Source organism: Pezoporus wallicus, unplaced genomic scaffold (assembly GCF_028554395.1).
Source record: "Pezoporus wallicus isolate ANWC-B61680 ecotype Strahan unplaced genomic scaffold, APGP_CSIRO_Pwel_v1 contig_3580, whole genome shotgun sequence".
NCBI lineage: Eukaryota > Metazoa > Chordata > Aves > Psittaciformes > Psittacidae > Pezoporus > Pezoporus wallicus.
The window spans coordinates 572,663-597,022 of record NW_026641057.1 but is presented as its reverse complement, the minus strand read 5'-3'; the positions used below and the strand labels follow the sequence as shown (position 1 = coordinate 597,022).

At 41.2% G+C, this 24,360-nt stretch overlaps 1 protein-coding gene across 2 annotated transcripts in view; it reads right to left on the bottom strand.

The window, feature by feature from the left end:
- GRIN3A (glutamate ionotropic receptor NMDA type subunit 3A) overlaps window positions 1-24,360 on the bottom strand; it is a 74,816-nt gene that overhangs the window by 30,408 nt on the left and 20,048 nt on the right. For both annotated transcript variants that reach the window (XM_057421924.1, XM_057421925.1), the window contains exons 2-3: window positions 9,695-10,299; window positions 2,427-3,474 (exon numbers count right to left, since the gene is read on the bottom strand). In XM_057421924.1, coding sequence (XP_057277907.1) covers window positions 2,427-3,474; window positions 9,695-10,299 — 1,653 coding nt within the window. The remainder of the gene's footprint in view (window positions 1-2,426; window positions 3,475-9,694; window positions 10,300-24,360) is intronic.

Sequence of the window (24,360 nt, the reverse complement as noted above, 5' to 3'; positions counted from 1 at the left end):
GATGCTATTTATTCAGACAGTATCTAACCCTGTTTTTTTTTAACCAGAAGAGAGAACATAGATATTCCTGGCAATACTGACTTTAGATACCAGGTTTCTAATCTTGAAAAAAACCTTTAAATTTTTCCCAACTTGCCTACCTTCCTGACTGTTTGCAATCTCAGATGGGATTTGCTGTCTGTTGCTGACAGCCCGAAGAAATTATATGTCTTACATCACCCTGGAAGGCTGCCCCTCTATTTTGGTCGTTATTTTTTAAATACATTTCAAAAGCATAGTAGAAGGGCATATGTATACTGAGAGCAGCAGGAGAATGTTTAAAAGTACATTAACATTAAAAGGATTACTTCTGCATCCTGCTGCCTTCTTTTTGAAATGAGTCTCCACCACTGAAAAGAAAGAGGTAAGCAGGTCTGGGGGAAAAATCCCAATCTTTAAATCACATTAAAAAATGGTTTAAGTAACTAACTAAAAAGTGGTGCATGTACCTTTGCAACTGTTGTGCCACAAACGTTTCCTAAACTGATTTAATGGCATCACTGACATTATTAGCTGTGAACCATCAGTGCTTTTGCTCACAGTGCTTAAGACCTGTGTTTTCAGCACCTCATATACTCAATACTCTGCGCTCAATTTTATAACTCAATAGCCAACCTTTACAGTACAGCTTTAGAATAATGATTTTGTTGCAGTTGCAGAGATTTTCCAATACCTGTTTTAGGAACTTCATGTGTGTTCACAATAATGATGCAGAAAAATAGGATGTAATCTGATGTAATTTGATTTGATGAATTAGGTGATGCAAAGAGTAGAGGACTAACCTAATTTTAAAGCCAATGCTATGTCTCACACAATAAAGACTATAACAGATATGCCTGGAGCTGTGGAAATTCAGACAAAGAATCTCATTTGCTTATTCAGAATGCTCTGAATAAAACAAATACATGATTTTTGAACTTAAATTGTGCCTTAAATTGATGAAATTATTGATGTAGTATTTATGCTATTTTTTTTTCTGTGAGAAGGTCAGATTATTAATATCAACTTGCTTTAACCCATAAATCAATTTTAGAGTGCCTCAAGACAACAACAAAGAGTATTGTTCTTTGTTTAAAATATATTTGGTAGCAACTATCTAGATAAAGTTGGAGGAAATAAACCAGAAGTTGTACTCACAAAGTCAAAACCGTATGGTCATTAGTCTGAATGCAAGGTTTTACTAATGTAACAGATGGAGCTTAGCCTTTCCTGTCTGGAAAGACATATGTAACCCTTAAATACACAGTTTATGAAAGCAAAGTAAATGTTCAGTTCTTGAGTTCTTAAAGTTACCTTTTCCAGTGGCACAATGTTGTATCGATTCAGTTCACCTGTGACAAACTAATGATGAATGGTTTCAAAGCTTTGTACCAAGGTCGTAAGTATAAAACTGTGGACAATACAACCACACCTTCACTGGAGAAAGTGCCAAACAAAGGAAATTTGCTGTTGCCACCCTCTCCCCTACAATGACTTTTAGGTGAACAGGATGCCTTCTCATGTGCCCTGCCTTCTCTAAACAAACCCTTCTGCATGGATGTTTTCATGATCATTACTTAGCAGCAAATAAAATCAGAAATGTCTTACAAATGACCAGACTTGAATTCCAGCTGAAGATTCCTTCATTCCCTCTTGGGAGTTCAGGAGAGTGTAGGTAGAGGCAGTCCTGCTTCTGCATTTTTTCCTTGCCTTACCACAAAGTACTAGGAAGTTTGAGCTATTTGCAGATGGGTTGTATACAAAATAATTCATTTCCTCCCATGACAGTTCCTCAGCAGAAACAACATTGCAAATCAAATGTCTGACTACTTGTAAAATGAATTCTACTGTTTTGATGGAGAAGGTAGGGTTTTTCAAAAGATTTCAGTTCTGTTCCATCTGATTTAGCATTCATGGCTAATTTTGTCAGTAACACCTTTGTAAGAACCATTATAGCCTGTGAAATTACTGCAAAATCCTACCTAGAACATCAGTGGTTTTCTCTCCATCCAGTGTGATTGTTTTGTTTGAGTAGATCTCAGGATGACTCAAATCATCCAACTGATGAAAACAACAACAGCCAAAGGGACTCAGAACTGAAATCAAACTCTTAACTCTTAATCTGTATGTAGAAGCCACTTTTCTGCATTGAGCAACACCAAAATCTTTCAACTTCCCCTTCACCCTTAATCTTTGACATCCACCCAGTCCACTTCTATTAATGTTTAAAAATCCTCTCTCACTGAATTTTCCTACTGTAATGCTGTCAGGTAGTAACTAATTGTAGTACCACTGCTGTTGTACACACAGATTACTTTTTGATTTTATTAGAAACTATAAATTATGCAGCAGTGAATTTTGACAGGGAAGAAGAAAAGTCTGAGTTAATAACAACAGGCATGCTTTACCTTTGGGTCATGTATTCCAGACAGCTCTTCATAGATCTTCTCTCCTACCATGACAGCAGCCAGGTTTGCTGTGTATGTGGACAAACAAAACAGACAGAAAATAGCCCAGAGATTCATTAAAAACCTTCCAGTCCAGCACTTGGGGGGTTTGATGGCAGCTGTTCTTCCAAACAGGATTGCATAGCAGACATTCAGAGCAGAGGAGAAAGAGAAGACTTTGTTCCTATTCCTTCCCTTCGGGGTCATTCCAAAAGGACTTTTCCACTCATATAAGGTGAGGAATATCGCTGTGATGTGCAAAGCAACAAATATCCCCAGCCACATAGTCCAGTGAAGTGGCCACATAAAGGCTCCAATAGGAGCTGCTGTGTCTTTGGTCCTCACCAAGATGCCCAAGCTGGTAGAAAAGAAAGGGCTGGTGAAATCAATCACTTGGCTGCGGGCAGTGTTAATGCTAAATGATGTCACTGCCATGTGAGCTGTGCCGGCAAGAAGGTCTCCCACCAGCCCTGTCCAGTGGCCATTCTTCCAGGCTCCGTATTTTCCATCACCGACAATGTACAAGTCAAAATCAAAATTCATATCCTCAGCTAGCTTCTCCAGCAGGTCAATGCAGTAGCCATAGCAGCACTTCTTCAACTCAATGGGAATCGTGTCATTCCCTCCTCGAAGTATTTCAAACAGGTTATCCAGCACAGCTGAATCATTGGTCAAAGGATCCAGGCACAGCTGCCCTGCTGGGCAAAGACCTTCATCATCTACATCTCTTGTAAAGACAAATGGATGCTCAATGAGAGTTACCACTCTGAGGTGCAGCCGGGTGGGATGTTGCATGTGATTTTTATGCCTCTGGGCCTGTTCTGGCCATATCCCATAGTCCATTATTATCTTTCCTTCTTGCCAGCTTCCCAGACGAGTCCACATTGGGTTCCCAACAGGGTCATGCTGTAGATTCCAGATGAAGAAGTTGTTTTCTGAGCTGACAATGGAGGAGCCTTTCACCTTAATGTGGCCACTGAGACCATCAAAAGTTGTGTTGGCTAAAAACCTGTTCGAGGGAGACAGCAGAGCAATAAGAAGCAGACAACTGAAGCCATCATGCTAACTTAAGTCACCATGAATTTATGTTTAAGAGAATAGATTGTGCATGTTGTTGGAACACCTGGATCATTAATAGCTTTCCTATGGCATGATGAACAAACCACTTACTTTCTGACCAAAGTACTTGGATATGCTCTCCTACATTATCTAATGCAAATGAAAACTCTTCAGGAGAGATATTCTTTTTACTTACAAGGAAAAATCAGTGAGAAAACACCATTTTTTTCAGTTACCTTTGCCTCACAAATTAATGAAACATAGGTTAGTTCTAAGCAGCTGAACTCCCTAGATCGGTAGTCAGCTTCCTAGATAAAAATACGTATGAAAATGGAAGAGTGGAAATTATGTACAAAATGTCCTTCCAAGAAAAATCCTGTAATTTCAGTAAGATACAGCTTACATAAGAGAGGCTACTGAAGTGCTGTCAACAGCTTTCAAGCACTCTGAAGTGAACAAATCTGGATTTGAAAATGCAAATTTGGTATTGGTAAATCACTGTTAGCCACTTCAGAATGAAGAAAGGGACTCAGTGAAAGATGGTTGCCCTAGGATAGTCAGGATTAATTCTTTCCAAAAAAAAAAAAACAACCAAAAAACCACAACCTAAAAAAAAACCTAAAAAAACCCAAACCAAAACTTTTTAAAAACATGTGCAAAAGTAGGGTTCTTAAAAGTGTAGGTCTCATGAAATGTCCCTGCTTTGCACTGCACATTTTGTACTGAGATTTTTGGGCTTTTACTTTTCCAGATATTCACAATAAAGTTATGTATTTCCTCTGTATTGGGTGGCAGTGTTAGCTACTAGTTGTCTTTCCCTTAAGTGTAATTCAGCTTCTGGTTAAGTCATTATCAAAGAGGCTAAAACAACATGAATAAAGGAGCAAGGAGCTGAGCTGGAAGGAGAAAATCCATTTTAGTGTAAACATCACGACCATCTGAACTGTATTCCGTTAATAAGAATGCTGCTATGCATTTTGCAGGGACTATGTAAGTCTTAGTATGGCGATTCCATAAAAAGCAACTTAGTTGAATTGCTGCTAATATGGTGTAAAGTAAGTCAAGCACACATGTTTCAGAAAGAGGCATTCAGAAGACAAACTATTTAGCTGTCACAGTAGAATGTAACACCTCACATTAGTTCTGGGAATTGGATGAAAGCAAGTATTGAAAGAAGTATAAAGACTATAGCTGTCATTCCAGCTTCAATAAGCAAGATAGAAACATTAAGCAGTGTGGTTTACCGATAGTTAAAGCAGATAAAAAATAACCTTAAATTGATTTGAAAAGCATAAATCTGCAGCAAGTGTATGTGCATGCATACTTCTGCCTTGTGTCTACCCTTCTGTTTTGATGAGTTTTAATGGAGTTCCAGTGGTTAAAACTCTGGACCGTGTATGTTTCAAAATCATATCAGTTTCTGTCCTGAGCAAAGGGTAAATTTACAGAACCAAATAATGTAGTTTTGAGTGTGGTTGTGTGTGTGACAGCCTTCTCTGACATGGCTTCAGATTTTTTCCGAGGCAGTCTATTTTGAGTAGGCTGAGTTCAGGTCAGACTCATACATATGGTTTAAAATCCTTTGCCACTTAGTCTAGCGGTAGCTAAATGATACCATAACTTGATTAACCAGCGGTGTCTGCCACTGTTTGACTAATCCCTTCCTCCTACCCTGTGTTTCATTTTTGATGGTCTACTTGCATGTCTGTGCCTGTAAACACTATCAAGGCAAAGTTTATAGAATGCAATCTTAAGCACTAAAGAAAGGTTTTTGTGCTCATAAACTTATACGGTTTTCGTATCTTCTCCTCAGTCTTTGTAAAAAATTCTGCAACTTCTTTCTTAGAAGCCTTGCTAGGCTTACATGCTGAACTATGACAGTAATAGTAAAACCACTGTAGATGAGTCTGAATGTAAAATTTTGAAAGAATTGTGTGGAAAAAACAAAGAAGTGTGGAAAATAGCATTAACAATTCACAAAATGACAAAATTGAGGGAGACAAATCCTCAGATGGAATAAGCTAACTATGCCCTGATGGATTTGTCCCCATGTTACTGCCACAGCACAACTTGCATATCAGAATGCTGCAGACCAGGTGCTTTGGGAGTAGATGAAGCTATGGAATAATACATTTATTTTCCCTAAGTAGAATGAAACCAGTGAAATTCATGCACTGTGTTCTCTGACTTTCACTGTAGAAATGTGTGCCCATGAGAACCAAGCCCTCTGTACATGTCCTGTGGTTGAATTGTGTTAGAAGTGTTAAAGGTACTACAAAGAGATCGCTGCTAGAGTATGGTAGTACTGCTGAAGCTGTAATAAGCAGATTTTACAACAAAGCAGATGAAAACCAAATAAATATTTGAGATTTATTTATTTGATATATTCATCAGAGATTTAGTAGCATTTAAATGTGTGACTTGGCCACCTCATGGAGTTAGTTGCTTACTTCTGCAGCTGATTTGCATGTTTTGGTAGTTTCAGGACATGAATCAAAATAAATGAGGGGAACCATGTGGGAGATACATTTTAAGAACACTTTGTTTTATACACGATTGGCTATGGTTGTAATAATTTGCATATGCTTTATGCAGTGCTAGTGAAACTCGTGCCAGGGACTTCATGTAAAAACTCTCTTACTCAGTAATTTTAGGAAACAGGTATGACTATCTGACTACATTATTTAAGCCAGCAATCTCCAGTGTAAATCTTTGGGAACTGCAAGTGCTGAGTACTGCATAGACACTTCGCCAGTACCTGAGCAGTATCTTTTCTATAGGGCTAGTGACAGATTTGTATGGAAATATGATGTGTATAAATTTCAGAATATGAAGGGCTAGATCCTCAAGTCTGACAGCTGAATGAACTTCCTTGATGCTATGTCAATATGTGTGAGCTGATGATCACACCGATAGGCTGTGATAGCTGTATCAAAGCTTTACCAGCCTCACTTTAGTTTGACAATGAGTCCAAAGTCTGTCATTTCCTCATTTCAGATTTATTTGATTTTCATGTGCTTTGTTATAAGAACTGCTTATTACAGCTTCAGCAGTACTTTTTGCAGCATCGATCTTTTTTGTAGCACCTTTAAGAATGATTTAAGGAAATTATTTCTTTTTCTTTCAAGCTTGATGGCTTGGCCATTATACATTTTTCTTGGAAAGTTTACTGGAGGCAAGAACTAGAATGGGCAAATAAATAACAAGCTACTGAAATTACTCAAGAAGCTGTAAAGTCAGCTAAAGCTGTAAGACTAGTTAAAACTGTAAGACAAGATGAGGCTCTGAAATTTTAATGCCTTGTTCCATCAACAAGGATGTTCCTCCCATGAGCAGGCAGGAATAGATCAGGGAATAGATCTCACTGTAAGAGAAATGACAGATGGAAACATACAATAGCATAATCTTCAGAGGTTTGCATGTGTATATCCATGTCTACATAGATAAAAGCATACTTTGCCATGGAGCAGATCTTGGTCTTGTTCATAATCATTAGTCTGCTTCTGGGTGGCATTTAAATGTCTGCACAGCCAATGTCTGAGTGCAGTTTCGGAAATGAAAGCTCAGGTGTCAGCTGTGCCAGCTTAACTACACCCTGCAGTAGGTGAAGGTCTGTGTCACTGTCTTCTCCATTCCTGCCCACTGCATCTCCAAGGCTATGTATCAAGACAGATGGGTTCACTTGGGCAGAAAAACACCCACATTAGTAAACATTCAGTTAAACACCAGCTTTGGAGGCATACCACTTGCCTTAAAGCACTTGTGCAATGAGCAAGGTTGGTCACAGTTAAGTCACTCAATGGTGCTTCACACCTGAGAAATTACTGGTACCACTCACAGTTAATAGTTATACTGCTAACATCAGTATAGGCCATCAGATATCTATTTCACTCATGCACTATAAAAACAGCTGCAGTGATTTAGGACAGAGGTTTATCTAACTTGTTATTTTGTCTTTAATAGGGTCCACATGCAGGTGTCTAGGGAAAGAAAGGCTAGGCATATGATCCTTTTTTTCTTTCCACAATACCTTTACTGAGATGATGGGATAGGAAATTTCATAGATGTGAAACTGCATATTGTCTCCCAAAATACAACTAAAGTTACAGCAGTTATTTTTCATGAGAGAGCTAATAGTTTTCTGTAGAAAGCAATGCTGAAGAAATATTTTGCAGGAATTGCAATTGCTGAGGTGAGTAGCTCAAGAAAGGATGCCTTCAACACCTGAGTGGGGGGAAGCTCAGCATCCAGGAGCAACAGGGAGCTGTTGGTATATGAGAAAATGAACATGAGCTGGCAGTTTGCGCTCGCAGCCCAGAAAGCCAACTGTGTCCTGGGCTGCATCAAAAGGATCGTGACCAGCAGGTTGAAGGAGGTGATCCTGCCCCTCTACTCTACTCTCGTGAGACCTCACCTGGAGTATTGTGTGCAATTCTGGTGTCCTCAGCATAAAAAGGACATGGAACTGTTGGAACAAGTCCAGAGGAGGGCCACGAGGATGATCAGGGGACTGGAGCACCTCCCATATGAAGAAAGTTGCAGCTGTTCAACCTGGAGAAGAGAAGGCTGCATGGAGACTTCATAGCAGCCTTCCAGTATCTGAAGGGGGGCTATAGGGATGCTGGGGAGGGACTCTTCATTAGGGACTATCGTGACAGGACAAGGGGTAACAGGTTAAAACTTAAACAGGGGAAGTATAGATTGGATATAAGGAAGAAGTTCTTTACTGTGAAGGTGGTGAGGCACTGGAGTGGGTTGCCCAGGGAAGCTGTGAATGCTCCATCTCTCGTGGTGTTCAAGGCCAGATTGGACAGAGCTTTGGGTGACATGGTTTAATGTGAGGTGCCTCTGCCCATGGCAGTGGGGTTGGAACTTGATGATCTTAAGGTCCTTTCCAACCCTAACTATTCTATGATTCTATAATACCTTCAAGAGCTTTAATTCTGATTTTCTTTATCTTTGTCCTTTAATCCTCAAAAATTCTGTTCATAAAACTACTGCCTTCAGAATTGTTGTAATAAGAAGTCTCTTGCTGAGTTTTACTTTTCAGGAACTTAGGTGTGATCTACTTAAAATACCCAGAATAATGAGACAAAATTAATATCACAAGTCAGTGGGGATATTGCAAGCCAGTGCAGTATTTATTGCCAAGCCTTGTTTCACTCTCTGAAAACTCTTTGAGAGTTTTTGACCCCTAAGTTATGGATGAATGCTGACTAAGGAATTGTTAGGGACTCAGAAGGTTGTGTTTTGAGCAGTGCTGTTACCACATTATTGTGAAGACACATCTCAGTTATAATGTAAAAAATGGTGCAGACACAGAAAAATCTTCAAGAACTTTTGTTCTAACTCCATCCAGCAAAACCTGTAGACTGAAAACCAGGTGCAATGCAGAGAAAACATACAACAGTCACTGAATGTAAACTAGCTGATGAATTCACACACTTTGCAAAGACCTTTTTGTTTAAAAAAAAAAACATGCAATTTTCCCTCTCTTATGTTAAACCACATAATATTTCTAGATGTGAATCCCCAAGCAGTTTGGGGATTAACTTCAGAATAATGACATGCAGTGGTCTATGAGAATAGTTGTAGCAGAAGCTGAAAGAGAAGCCTCCCAAGCCAAGCGATAGAGAGAGCCCTTTGCAGTTTTGAGTGCTCTCATGAGGAGCAGTGATCCCTTAGGTGACCAAGGTGCATCTTTTTTGTTTCTTTTTCATGGAAAGGATACTAGCACGGGCTACACATCTGCTTTTATACTCTGTGATTGCTTTGGTAGAACAAATATTCTTATTGTGTTTTGTATCCTCTCAGGTATCTCAAAACCCCAGAGAATTTGACACCAGCCGTGGCTTTTTCCTTTTATTTGCATAAACATAAATACAAGATACTTTCAGGTTCTATAACCCAGCCTATGTTTACTATGTGATCTCTACTTCTGTGGAACAGTGTCTTCTTCTATGACTGGCTTAATTCCCTTCTGTGGCCAAGTTGTTTCATTATTTGCCCAGACGTAATGAAGCAGGAAGAAATACTGAAATAATGTGTGTGAGGGAGGGCTAATAGTGTAATAGCTAAGCCACTGAAAATGGTAGGGAGGAGCAGAAAAACTGTTTTTCTTTTATACCATAGATATTATCTACAAGTAAAGAAAAAAATGAAAAACTTACTTTGACAAATACTGCCCTGAAGTGATATTCCTTTCATCTGTGTCCATGCAGTTCATTGTACTTGGAATAAGAGCCAGTTCAGGTTGAATCATGCTGGCTGCTGCTACAGCTCTTGCTACCAGCTCCATTGCATCCTGTACATAATGCTCAAAGACTGACTGTGTTGTCTTGCCATGAGCGATGAGACCGAGTGGCAAACCTTCTGTCCTGAGTTCTTCCACATTCTGTGAATCCCCAATAATCCAGTGAAGTTCTGGAGGCATCACACCAAACTGGGTAGTTATTTCAAAAATCCTTTGTGTTTTTTCCATGTCACATCCAAACATCACCATGGTAGACGTTGTGTCTTTGATGCTCTCCAGGTAAAACTGTAAGTAGTTCAGCAGGTTGCTGGCTGAAGTGAGGTTTGCTGTGATGTTTATAATGGATTCCAGGTGGAACTTGGAGCTTTGTTGTGTGAGGAAGAGAAAATCCGTGATGTTCCACTCTTCCTGGCATAGCACCAGGCTGAAATTATACCAATTGTTCATTGCAAGGATTGAGAAAGTGACATCAGCATCAGAACTTGGTGAGTTTTCTAAACTCATCTGCAGGTGAAGGGGATTCTGTAATTAAAAATGTGGAAGACAACTGATCAGAAATATGCTGGACCCAAAGTCACTGAGTTTACTTAATTTTTATTCACTCACTTATCTCAAAGTAATCAGCTGTCAATCAAGACAACTGTGTGAGAGACAGGGAAACTTATACCCAACCTGCTTAAATACTGTGATTCATGGGCTTCCTTGTCTACACTCTGAGTCAACTGCAGTAGTCACTCATGTGTCTGTTTCCAAGAATCTGTTTCTTTCAAACCATGAGTATCTTTGGATTTCTTGGCATTCTCAAGCAAAGATTTCTCTGCTCTCCTAACAGGGGTATGGAGAGGTATGCCTTTACAGTTCCGGTTCAACACTCGTGTTAATGTTCAAATTTAACAGATGCTGACAGATTCTTTGGTAAACAGTAAGAAAAATAAAAAGAGCCCTCATTTCTTGTGCATTTGGGTTTGTTTGTTTTTTTGTTTGTTTGTTTTCTTTTTATTGTTTATTTTTTGTTTGGTTTGGGAGGGGTTTACCTTTTATTTTGGTTGTTGTTTTGTTTTAATTTTTGTTTTTGTTTTTTGCTTTTGTTTATTGGGGGCTTTTTTTACACAGACACAATTAGGTTTAACACATGAGTAACCTAATTAAACAGATGACAGTCTATAATCAATGCACACCGTGTACTGCCAATAAAACACAAAAAGATTGATTTTTTGATAAATGACAAGTTACTGAATGCACAAGAGGCTAAGATACGCAGACTGTGATTTCTGAGTTGGCAAATATTCGATAAATAAACATTCCCTAGCATTTCCATGTCATCAATGACGTAACAAAACTTAACCCATTATGTTTCCCAACACCACTGTCCTTGTATTTTTCTCTTCCAGAAAAGGAAGAAAGATGCAAGTATAATTTATCTGTTCTCTTAAGGCAAATATGTCTTCCTTTCTTCTTATTATTTATTATTATCCCTTACTCTTATTCCTCCCTCTTCTCTGGTCCCATATATAAAGTTAAAGTCTACAGATTTACCAAGGAAGCAAAAAATTAAAGAATCTAAGCAATTTCTGGCATTTTGCTACAAATAATTCTCTGTTCTACTAAAATGTTTCTAACATGCCTTCAACTAGCACCTTATATACTGTTCCAGCTCTTGGTTTCAGCTGAGAACTCGACAGTCTTTAGTGCAGTTTTGCTGAAAGTTATTTTACTTTATACTGGCATTTGATTCCAGCCATGAGACTATTCAAAAATTGTGAATTATGAGCCCTGTTTCAGCACATCATTTGGTTTCTGAGATCTTTGTTGTGACTTTCTGTCAACATTTGTCTGTATTCATGCTCCCTCAAATTATATCTTATCCTACACAGATACCTGTTTTTTAATCTATCAATTAAATTATTAAACAATTAAGGTTCTTCATTTTTTTTTAAATTCTCAGTAGTTAACATGTTTTATATATGAGTGATCAAAACTTTACTGTGCTTAAAATTGGTATAAAACACTGTTGTTTTTACTATAAATTTTTTACTAGTATTTTACCGTTCATTATAGGCTCCACTTTGTATGAATCTTAGAAATGTCACTCTGAATTTGGAATAATATGGTAATCGCTCCATTTATACTAGTTTTACTAAAATAAAACCCTGGGGTCTCCAATATATATGGATAAATGGAATTAGAAAAAAATCAGAAAAATTAGAAAAAAATATTAAAAAATTAGAAAAAAGCTAAACACCATTTGTAAGCAGCAAGTTTTCATTGCATTAATTTGTACTTACATGAACTCATTATCTGTTTTGCAGAGCAGATAATTTAAATTCAGAGTTTGATAAAGAGAATACTGTAACTGAAGATGCTCTCAGCTCTATTTATTATTTTGGGTGTGGTACCTGTGGCCTTGTTTTACACAGATACATGAATAAACTAATTAAATAGATCTGTCTACAACCAATGCACATCATGTACTGCCAATAAGATACAAAAGGACTGACTCTTTGATAAAGGAGAAGTTACTGAACACACAAGAAGCTACCCTGTGAAGGCTCTGTGAGTTCTATGCTGAAAAACATTGCCTGCTAAAAGGTATTATTAGTTAAAAAAAAAAAATAAAGTGACATTCATAGTACCTTGGTTTGGGAAGCTGATTTGAATAAATTACTCTGTAAACTGAATCACAAAAGGTTTATTCTGAGGTTATGGGATGAACAGGTAAATCAACTCTAGTTTGTCTCACTGCAAGTAAATGGGAGCAGAAAGGTGTCCTCTCTGTCCAAGATCAAGTAAAATTATGGACACTTTCCACACAGTGGTCTGCTTCCAATCAGCAAGGCTTTGCATGCCTATTGGCTTAGTTAATTTGAAAGTTAGAAAAGAAATTATTTAGTATGCATAGAATATTTTATATATATAAATGATAGCACACAACCTGACCATATCTGTATGAGGAAGAGCAATGGTCTTCATATTCAGAAGCATAACATCCCAAGCGTATTTCTATAGTTATTACGGTATATGCGCAGGTATAAAAAAAAAATCTATGGGATATAGAAAAACAACCATGTACTGATGAGTGACAGCAGTTAGCAGTAACAGCTGTACTGTTGAATAAGGCAGCCCCTGGAAACAAACTTAAGTATCTGTCTGCTTTTGGTACATGCCAATCAGCTTGAGCATACTGTGTGCTAGCAGTTTGAGTCCTAGCAAATTTAAGGGCTCACTCCCAGTAGGCAGTATGAATAAGACTGCATGAAAACTGGCTATTTTACCTCCCAGGTTTAGATCTTTGAAATCCTCTATGTCCTCATGCTAAACCCAGTGCATATGCACAGTTTACATATGCAAGACTGCTTGTCTCCTGCACAGTTCTCTCTGTACTAAAACACTCTGAACTGATAAAGATACACGAAAGGTAAATATTACACCTTAGGGTCCCTAGGCATTACACTGGCCCCAGAGCAAACAGCACCAAGAACACATAGACCAGAGAAAGTGAAACTCGGCCTCAGGGCCAGAAAACTAGACATAACTTTACTCATCAGTACAAGTGAAAGCAGTTTCCATCTGACGTGATAATTCTTAGATGCAGGGTTGGACTCTCCTACAGCACTGCAGCTACAGGCTAGTCCTCAGGAGCATTAGCTCCTGTCTTACACGCAACATACCTGAAAGCATCAGTGTGGTCCAAAAGACTTTTCTTGTGTTGAGATACTGCTCCTCATTGAATAGAGATGGATTTGGAATAACCTGGCTTAGACTGAGCCTGCTTTAGAAGTGCTTCGTGGTGTGAAATCCTCTATGCTTCAGTTGTCACTTTCAAAAGCCCACAGGAGCATCTACGTGAGCACTTACCACCGTTGTGATTTATTAGCTGCTTAATTCCCTGTTAATGTGCTTGAAAGGTAAACATTCAGCCCTGAAAAACTATCAGTCTCTCTTCTTTGTTAAGTGTATTTGGACTCCAAACCTGTCTCCAGAATTTTTCTGATACAATAATATCCATAAAATTCAGCCACTAGGCATTTGTTTTCTGCACAACTTTCAGCTAATTCTCAGTCCACCATGCAAACACTCCCTGCTGGGGAGGAACAGCAATTAATGTTTTGTACTGAAGCTCAGGGAAGGGGATGATTGATGGGCCATGTCGGTTTACATCTCAACTGAGAAGTCTCTCTGGCCTCATCTTGAGAGTGGCTGTTTGACTTCACTGCTTTTATATGCAAAAAAGATCCTTTGAGGAAAGGATGTGTAGATGTTTGGAGATATTTCGATTTAATACCGTCTTAATTTTATTTTGAAAATTTATGTCATTTGTAGGATGCAGTTGAACACATAGGATCTGAAAAAAATTACACAGAATCACATGTGAGTATACAGCCTTTGATACTACAGTGTTCTTAATGTTTTTACATACTTTTATTGATTTCTCTTTCTTTAGAATAAACAATTACTGCTTTTAATGAGGAACTTCTGAAAATCATTTATTCCGCCATTCAGTAGCAACCACTAAGACAGTATAATTTTATAGCAATGGCTTTTGACAACAAATGGTAGTTCAGATGAGTATAACTTTGTACTTATCATGGAACAGAAGGTTTACAAGATACTATCAGTGTATTGAACTGTGCCAATTCATCCATATTAAAGGTTTTAGGTGAGCTCCTTTGGAAGTTAGCAAAGTTTGAGTATTTCAATGAAAGTGTCAACTCATACGGAAATTCGATTACTTTGTTTAAATTTGACTTTAAGCTGTCATCAGAGATGGTATGACTTGCATCATTCAAATTCAAATTAAACAATTAAATGTAATATGAATAATGTTACTTGTAATCTAATTTTAATATGTTTTCATTTACATAGTGTCACTAACAAGAAAGTCTTGTGTGTCTATGAGAGTTTAATTTTTTATTGCACGTCATTAGCTCCTGTTTTATAAACCATCCATGATCAACTGACTTCAGTGTTTACTGGGTGAAGAACAGGCCTAGAAACCATAATTTCTGGCTAATCGCCTTTCAATCAGATATCAACAGTCTTTCCACTGACTTTCAGTGGGCCTTGGACCAAGCCATTCAGGGAATATTAAGCTTTATATGGTCTGATGTGTTTCAGTTCTGTACATCAGAAGAGACTAAAATGACTTGCTTTTTGTATCCCATCCAGAGCAGCTTTACAGTTTCATTGCCTAGACACCTGAAATAGTAGGTTCATTTTAACAGCTGGAACATGATTTGTATTTCATTAATGCAATATTTTTCAAGCTTCCATTTCAGCAGTCTGTATTCCCATCCCTCTCATAAATCTTATGAGTATGAATGCCTGGAGCTAGACTGACCTGCACCCTGAAGGATCTGGTCATTTATCTCCTCAACCAAATCTGTAATGCTAATTAGGCATGGTCATTGTGACACGTGACATTATGATAGCTTCATTAGCAGAATTAAAAGCATATATGTGCATTTTTTTTGCTAACTGTGTAAAAGTAAATAATACACAGAAAATATTATTCCCTTCTGAGTTTCAGGGGCAAAGGCAGTGCTTAAATATATATTTATGATAAGAAACACAAAAAAGAAAACAGGCCATATAATTACATCAGGGAAAGCTCCCCTGCAGAGTAAAAAAAAGCCAAAACCAAACAAACCAAAACCCTTCTGGGTTACAGTGCAACTGTGGGGACTCACAGCTTTACAAACAGAGCTAAATGGCAGCTGTGAGCAAGCTGATGCTGCAGCTTCAAAAACTAGGAAGATCTTTCTTCCAAGGTTGAAATTACAAAATTTAGGCCTAAAACCCCAGTTCCCTAATGGCTACAGGCACACCTATTGCTTTTTTCTTGCCATGATAAAAGATGGTATGAAATGTTTGGGTTTGTTTTTTAATTTTTGCCTTACTGCTGAAACTGCACTATTTCCAGCTGGATTTTGTGTTGGCAGCTTACAGCCCATGGGAAGGACTTTGGATGGAGAGGTCCAGACCCTTGCTGACCAGCTGCAGAGCTGCCCATTGTTCAGTACCATATCCCAGTTGCTGTACGGTTCACCAGCCAACAAGAGAAGGAAGGTGTGTGTGCTCTAGCATGTCCACCTCTAGGCTGCACTGAGACTTACTCTGCTCACGGTAGAGAATGTGGCCAAGAGACCAAGTACCCACAGGTTCCCATAGCAGAGACTGAAGCATCCAGGTTTTCTTCTCAAAATCCATTCTGCAGCTTTTGTACTCTGGGGAAGAAAATCCCACATCTGCTTTGGCCCAAAAAGAGGAGGATGACTTCATGAATTTCTCTTTTTTCCTGTCTTGTACATCTGTCTCTACATACATATCCATTTGACCAAGACTGTAATCTGAAACAGGGTAAGTCCTCACACTAAAGGCTGTTTTTTGCAGGTGGCTGAAAAGACAAAAGACATATTAGACCAGCCAGTGCTATTCTGATTTCTGCAGCAAAAGAAGCCTGGCATCCATCCAGGCAACTCTCCTAAGCAGATCCTAAAAAGGCACTGGCTGTTTATTTTAAACACCACAAAGCCACAAGAGTTAAGATTAATCTAACTTACTTTGTCCTGAAATGGTTTCTCTTGTTAGACCAGACAGTCACAACTTCAGGTTGCTTAGCATCTGTAATGCCTACATCCAAATACACCAAACTAATCTAATATGTACAGCTCTCTACAAGGTCAAAGATGCAATATAAAATATCAACTTTCAGATATTCTTAGAAAGTAGAACCATTATTTATCTTCACAGTCACTTACAAATTATCATAAGTAACACTCCCTCAAAAACTTCAAAGGTGTTCTTTGCTCAAGGAGGAAGAAAAAACATACAACATTTAAAGTTTGACAAAAAATATTTCATAGAGATGCCAAGAACCAAAATAGTTTTTCCTTCTTTCCATAAACTTTGCCATTATAGTTAAAAAAAGGGAGATGGCTACTAATACAAATAGATCAGGGAGAGTTGCATTAATTCTCCGTGACAGGCTTTCTTCCATCATTAAAATGGCAATGAGAAACTTCAGAGAACCACCTCTGCTCTGTTTAGCAGAGTAAATGGCAGAAAGAGGTGGCTGCGTCCATGTCTGTGGCTCTTGCTCCCAAGTGCTACAGTATTGTAATCAATGTTTGCAAAGCCCTTGCAAATGTTTGAGTAAAAGTTGCCAGGAGATATTGACTGTAAATATTAGCCACAGTGGACAATTTGTTACTGCATGGTATTGTTTTGTAGAAGCTCAACACTGTTATGCAATCAGCTGTCACAAGTAAGTGAGCATTTGCCAGCAAGAGCAAGAGAGTCTTGGTTAGCTCTACCCCAGGCTTTCTCTCTAATGTTATTTTGCAGTAATATTTGCTCATGCCTGGTGTCATCTAGGCTGTCATGTGAGCAGAATTTCTCATTTGGTGTTCGTCTCCAGATGTCCCATTACAAGTCTTCCCACACTTTTAAAGGATGCAAATACAGTGGGTGTTCCATAGAAGCATATCTTCTGGGGGTTCCTCTGAATGCCACTATAAGCCTGAATAATTAAAATTATTAAAATAAAATAGTATTTAGAAGAATTTAATTATTTCCTTACAGACAGATGGCAATCAACTATCTCAAAGCTCTTCAGCATAATGTCTAGGGGCATTTGTGTGCTTTTCTGTTGAGGAAAGCATCTCACAAAACATTTCCACCTCACTAACATTGGTGCTTTTCACATCCTGGCCAGCAGTTAGAAGGGCTCTGTCTCAAAGCAACCCCAAAGCAGGCAGTCTGAGTTTCCCCACATGTATTATTCACGCAATGCATAGTGAAAGAGCTTTCTTCACCCAGTTTTTGGTTCATGAGGGCAGGTAGTAATTCAGCTTTTGACAGCAGCAGAGCCAAAACCATGGTAGCACCTGGGAGGAGACATTTGGGCTTGCTGAGATCTGCCTCCTTGGTTGTGGCACTCCTAACATCTGAGGTTGACGCAGGAAGACCCTGTTGTAAAAAAAAATCTTGTAACACATCAGTGGTATTGTTTTAAGTTGAAGAAAACAATTTAAGTAACTATCAGAGCACTCGTGTGTGTGTGTGTGTGTGTGTGTGTGTGTGTGTGTCTGCTAATGGAAGAACTCTGACTAGTCTTTTAGAGTGATTAGTAACAATTCTAGATCAAGGATATAGGTCCGATCAGGCTGCAGTAATAAAATGTTACTTGGATTGCCAAATTCAAAGGCTGCTGAAAAAAAAAAAATGGGGTTGTATCAAGGATCCCTGGGGGTGCTATCACAAGATGACAGCAGAAGCCTTCCACTGCACACACAGGATGGCACCAGAGGTGGTAGGACTAAAAATCACAACTCACCTATGGTCACCTACTGATCACTAGGAATTTGCTACTTTGGGAGCTGATTAAAACTCGGTTTAGGGAGAGCAAAGAACAAGTATCCAAAATGTAGTATGCGTCAGGTACCACCAATGTGGATGTAAGTTGATACTGAAAAAAAATGAGGAATGAGCAAAAAAATAACAGCAGACATGCAGACTTCATTAACAAACATACAGAAGTTACCAAAAGCAAACCCAGAAAAGGAACTCCTGCCATCAACGCAAAACTTCTTCCTTTAGAGATCTTGGGGCACAGATGGCTTGCCACCAACAACACCCAGCCCCTGAAAACACACACACATGCTCTGTCTCCCTAAAGACTTGTGATGCCAAGCTCAGGACACAGAGGTGCATGGAAGGGTGAGACTAACATCTGAGAAAAGAAATACGGGAACTGTGTATATGGCAATTTGAACCATATCATTATTGAGACTGAGCTGTAGTACTTGGATAATTTGGGTCAATTGCTGAGGTGAGTGTCTCGAGAGAGGACGCCTTCAACACCAGAGCAGGGGTGAGATCAGTGTCCAGGAGCCTCAACTCAGAGCGACAAGAGCCACCGAGGGAGCCTCAAGTCCTCGACAGGACCTGACCAGGCGCCAGCAGCTCAGCTGACGAGAGCGAGCAGCTGACTCACACGGGGCGGAGCCAGGAGCAGCGGCACCAGCCCTGACTGGGTAAAAACCTGCCCCGGGGAGCGCGGCGAACAAACAGGGTGGGCAAACAGAGCGGGTCGAGGCAGTTTGCGCAGCAGTTCACGTGGTCAGGCGAGCGGGATGGTGAGCACTCGCCTCATGACCAAGGCCCGGTCCGGGAGCTCTGCTCTGGCTGCCTGGGCGGTGGCCAGTGTAGGCACCCAGAGTGAGCAGACGAGAGGAGAGGCAGCAGCTCGGACTGTAGAGAGTGCTTGCACTGGTCTCGGGAGGAGAGGGTGCACAATGGGCAGGGCTGCACTCGGTGCTCCCTGGTGGAGGTCCTCCTGCAGCAGGGGCTGAGCTGCGGGATGCTGTTAATAGACTGCAAGATGTCAGGGAAGCTGAGAGGAAGCAGGAATGCTTGCTCCTGGCCCAAACTGTGCAGGGTCCTCAAGCTTCCCCTCTACATCATGAAGGAAACAAAGAGGCTGTTAACCTGGGAAGCTGGGAATTAGTGACAAAAAAAAAAAAAGAGGAAAAGGACAATTAAAAGCAAGGGGCTTCCCCCTAAATCTGTTGTCCCCACGCAGAACCACTTTGCTGTCCTGCAGGAGGCTAATAAGGAAATGCACTCAAGCCAGAAACAGCCGGCTGATGCCCTGGTAAAGATCTCTACTGGTGCTGCCAGGAAGAAGCTGTGGATCATAGTAGTAGGGGACTCTACTTTGAAAGGGACAGAAGCACTCGTCTGTCGGCCTGACCCGGTCTCAAGGGAGGTGTGTTGCCTACCAGGGGCACGCATCAGGGGTGTTGCAGAGAGGCTGCCTGCTCTAGTAAGTCGCACAAACTATTACCCACTTCTGGTGATACATGTGGGTGCTAGGGATATAGATAGTAGTAGCCTGGGGGACATAAAGAAGGACTACAGAGCCCTGGGAGAGGTGGTTAGGGGCTCTGGAGCTCAGATAGTCTTTTCATCAATTCTCCAGGATACAAGGTAGGCCCTAAAAAAGGCTAGGAGGATTGGCCAGGTTAATAAATGGTTAAAAGGGTGGTGTCATAGTCAGGGGTTTGGGTGTCTTGAAGAGGACCCAAGTTTGTAGGCCAGGTCTAGCGGGGGCTGGTGGAGCTGGTCTGGTGATAAACAAGGGGAAGAACAGTTTTGGTAGGAGGCTTGCCAGTCTGGTCAAGGAGGCTTTAAACTAGATGTGTTGGGGGAGGGGGCATCATTCCATCCCAACACACCCAGTCAGTTGCCAGCACCTATAATAAATGTTCAGAGTAATGTAGAGCTATCCCAGCCACTCCAGCCAATAAGCCAGCTTAATTTGGAGCTCGGCTCAGATGCCTCTATACAAATGCCCATAGCATGTGGAACAAACAAGAGGAATTAGAGATGTGTGCACGTCTACGGGGGTATGATATAATAGGCATCGCAGAAACTTGGTGGGATGGCTCCTATGACTGGAGTGTTGGAATGGAAGGTTACAGGCTTTTTAAAAAAGACAGGCCTGGCAGGCGGGGAGGGGGAGTTGCCCTTTATGTTAGGGATGGGCTGGAGAGTATGGAGCTCTGTCTGGGGACAGGTGAGCAGTCCACAGAGGGTTTGTGGGTCAGGGTTAAAGGGAATATAGCTATGGGAGACATTACTGTGGGGATCTGTTACAGACTGCCTGATCAAGGAGAACCTGCGGATGAAGCACTCCATAGACAGATAGGAAAAGCCTCACGCTCGCAGGCCCTTGTTCTCATGGGTGACTTAAACCACCCTGACATCTGTTGGAACGATGGTATGGCCTGGCACAAGCAATCCAGGAGGTTCCTAGATTGTGTGGAAGACAACTTCCTTCTGCAAGTAATAGAAGAGCCGACAAAGAGAGGTGCCATGCTTGACCTCATGCTCACCAACAGGGAAGGGCTGGTTGGAAATGTGATGCTCCAGGGCAGGCTTGGATGCAGCGATCACGAGATGGTTGAATTCGAGGTCCTCAGGACAGTGAGAAGAACATGTAGCAAGCTCACTGCCCTGGACTTCAAAAGAGCAGACTTTGGCTTCTTCAGGAACCTGCTTAGTAAGGTTCCATGGGATACAGCCCTAGAGGGCAGGGGGGCCCAAGACTCTTGGTTGATATTCAAGGATCACCTGCTACAAGCTCAGGAGTGTTGCATCCCAACTAGAAGGAAGTGCAGCAGGAGGGCCAGGAGACCTCCTTGGGTGGATAAGGGGCTGCTGGGGAAAATTCAAATGAAAAAGAGGCTTATAAAAAGTGGAAGCAAGGACAGGCAGCCTGGGAAGAGTACAGGGATGTTGTCTGGGAAGCTAGGGACCAGGTTAGGAAAGCTAAGGCCCGGTTAGAATTAAACTTGGCTAGGGATGTTAAGGATAACAGGAAGGGATTCTACAGGTACATAGCAAATAAAAAGCAGACTAGGGACAACGCAGGCCCCCTCAGGAAGCTCTCGGGAGAACTGGCTACACAGGATTTGGAGAAGGCTGATGTTCTGAATGACTTCTTTGCCTCGGTCTTCACTGGCAAAGGCTCTGATCACACCAACCAAGTCTTGGAAGGCAGACACAGGGACTGTGAGAATGAAGACCTTGTGCCCACTGTAGGAGAGGAACTGGTTCGAGACCATCTTAAAAATCTGAACATGCACAAGTCCACGGGACCTGATGAAATCCATCCGTGGGTCCTGAAGGAACTGGCAAATGAAGTTGCTAAGCCACTGGCCGTCATATTTGAGAAATCATGGCAGTCAGGTGAAGTTCCCGATGACTGGAAAAAGGGAAATACAACCCCTATTTTCAAGAAGGGGAAAATGGATGACCTGGGGAATTACAGACCAGTCAGTCTCACCTCTGTGCCTTTCAAAATCTTGCAGCAGATTCTCCTAGAAAGCATGCTAAGCCACATGAAAATCAACAAGGTGCTTGGTGACAGCCAGCATGGCTTCACCAAGGGGAAATCCTGCCTGACCAATTTGGTGGCCTTCCATGATGGGGCTACAGAACTGATGGACAGGGGTAGAGAAGTTGATGTCATCCACCTGGACTTGTGCAAAGCATTGGACACTGTCCCACAAGACATCCTTGTCTCTAAATTGGAGAGACATCAATTTGATGGATGGACCACTCGGTGGATAAAGAACTGTCTGGATGGCCGCACGCAAAGAGTTGTGGTCAATGGCTCAATGTCCAGCTGGAGACCAGTAATGAGTGGTGTCCCTCAGGGATCGGTGTTGGGACCGGTCTTGTTCAACATCTTTGTCAGTGACATAGACAGTGGGATTTAGTGCATCCTCAGCAAGTTTGCTGATGACACCAAGCTATGTGGTTTGGTTGATACGCTGGAGGGAAGGAATGCTATCCAGAGGGACCTTGACATGCTTGTGAGGTGGGCTGATGCCAACCTCATGAAGTTTAACCGTGCCAAGTGCAAGGTCCTACACCTGGGTCGGAGTAATCCCAGGCACAGCTACAGGTTGGGCAGAGAAGATATTCAGAGCAGCCCTACGGAGAAGGACTTGGGGGTGTTGGTCGATCAGAAACTGAACATGAGCTGGCAGTGTGCACTTGCAGCCCAGAAAGCCAACCATATCCTGGGCTGCACCAAAAGAAGCGTGACCAGCGGGTGAAAGAAGGTGATCCTGCCCCTCTACTCTGCTCTTGTGAGACCTCAACTGGAGTATTGTGTGAAGTTCTGGTGTCCTCAACATAAAAAGGACATGGGACTGTTGGAACAAGTCCAGAGAAGGGCCACGAGGATGATCAGGGGACTGGAGCACCTCCCATATGTAGATAGGCTGAGGAAGTTGGGGCTGTTCAACCTGGAGAAGAGAAGGCTGCGTGGAGACCTCATAGCAGCCTTCCAGTATCTGAAGGGGGCCTGTAGGGATGCTGGGGAGGGACTCTTCATTAGGGACTGTCGTGATAGGACAAGGGGTAATGGATTAAAACTTAAATGGGAAGTTCAGGTTAGATATAAGGAAGAAGTTCTTTACTGTGAGGGTGGTGAGGCACTGGAATGGGTTGCCCAGGGAAGTTGTGAATGCTCCATTGCTGGCAGTGTTCAAGGCCAGGTTGGACGAAGCCTTGGGTGACATGGTTTAATGTGAGGTGTCTCTGCTATGGCAGGGGAGTTGGAACTTGATGATCTTAAGGTCCTTTCCAACCCTAACTATTCTATGGTTCTATGATAATTTGCCTGTTTTAGCATCATTGGAACCACTAACACTACTTTGACAAAACTGCTAGGACTTTAATTAGACTAACAATAAATTCTTTCCTTCCCATATAGAAAGGGTTTCTAAAGTTCACATTAACTGCTTAACTTCCTTCCTCTTGAGGACTACCATGACCACAGCTAAAGAGCTTACAGGGAATTTGGCAATCAAGGCTGTAATTACAGTGCACATTGCCAAGCACTGCTTTACACCAGACTCCTTGGCATGTCACTCCTGCCATGCTCCTCAGCATAAAAGGCTGTTGCAACGACATTCCCATCCTTGCCCTGTTACAGCAAGATGGACATGTTGCAGTGTTATCGCTAGGAAATGCTACTTTTTTCCCAAGCACAACAGGCTATGATTACACTTTCTGTATCACCTAGCTTTTTAGGCATAAACCAAATTCTAGCAAAACAAGAACAAATTAATTCTGGAAGAAAATAGACATTATAAGGAGAAGGGGGTATGGAGAAGACTGGGGGTATGGAGAATGATTCATGTTATGTAGGTAAATAGTTCTACAAAAGCAGCTATTGCCCGTTCTGATATCCCATGCAGCTTTTAATCCAAGTAGATTTTATTAATCATTAACATCTGCAGCAAGGAATAAAATCTGGACCACCATTTTCACTCACTAATTCCAGCACCACTTGAAAGTGTCTTCAGCTCTTCCTGACCACTTGCATTCTCCACACCCCCAACAGCAGTACCCCTGTGTCTCATTATTTTTACAAATGACTGTGTGCCTGCAAACAGGCTGTGCAATGCTATCTGGTGTTTGCAGCTCAGCAGAGTGAAACTAGGTCATTTGATCTTGTAGACAAATGGGGAAGGAAGTGGCAATTCAACATAAAAACCTTTCCTGTTCATCCTGAGCCAATGCCATAGAACTGATTGAGAATGTGTTGTGCAGGGCTGTGCTGCTGCAGGCAGCACCTCCAGGCACAGGACAGCCCTGCCTACTGCAAGACACTGGGTGCTGCACCTCGAGGACAACGACCAGTGATCAAGTTAGCTTCTATATGGGCTCCTACCTGTTGGAGAAGTACCCGCAGGTTGTGCCACATGAAGTTATGAAGCATGTGCCACATGAAGTTATGAAATGATAGCTGTATACAGTGGGAGAATTAATGCTGACCCATGTCCCATTCCTCAGAAAGCCAGCATAAGCTCATCATCACATCCGCTTCTGCTGTGCCTTGCTCCAGGCATGTTTCACAGGATTAATTTTACCTACAGGTGCGTTTTGTTCTATATTGATTTCTCTTCTGAAAGAAAGCTGAGAATTAACCTTGCAAAGACTGATCTCTTAACTCTATTAAATGAGGCCAGATGAATTCTTGTATGTACTTTCTTGGCTTAA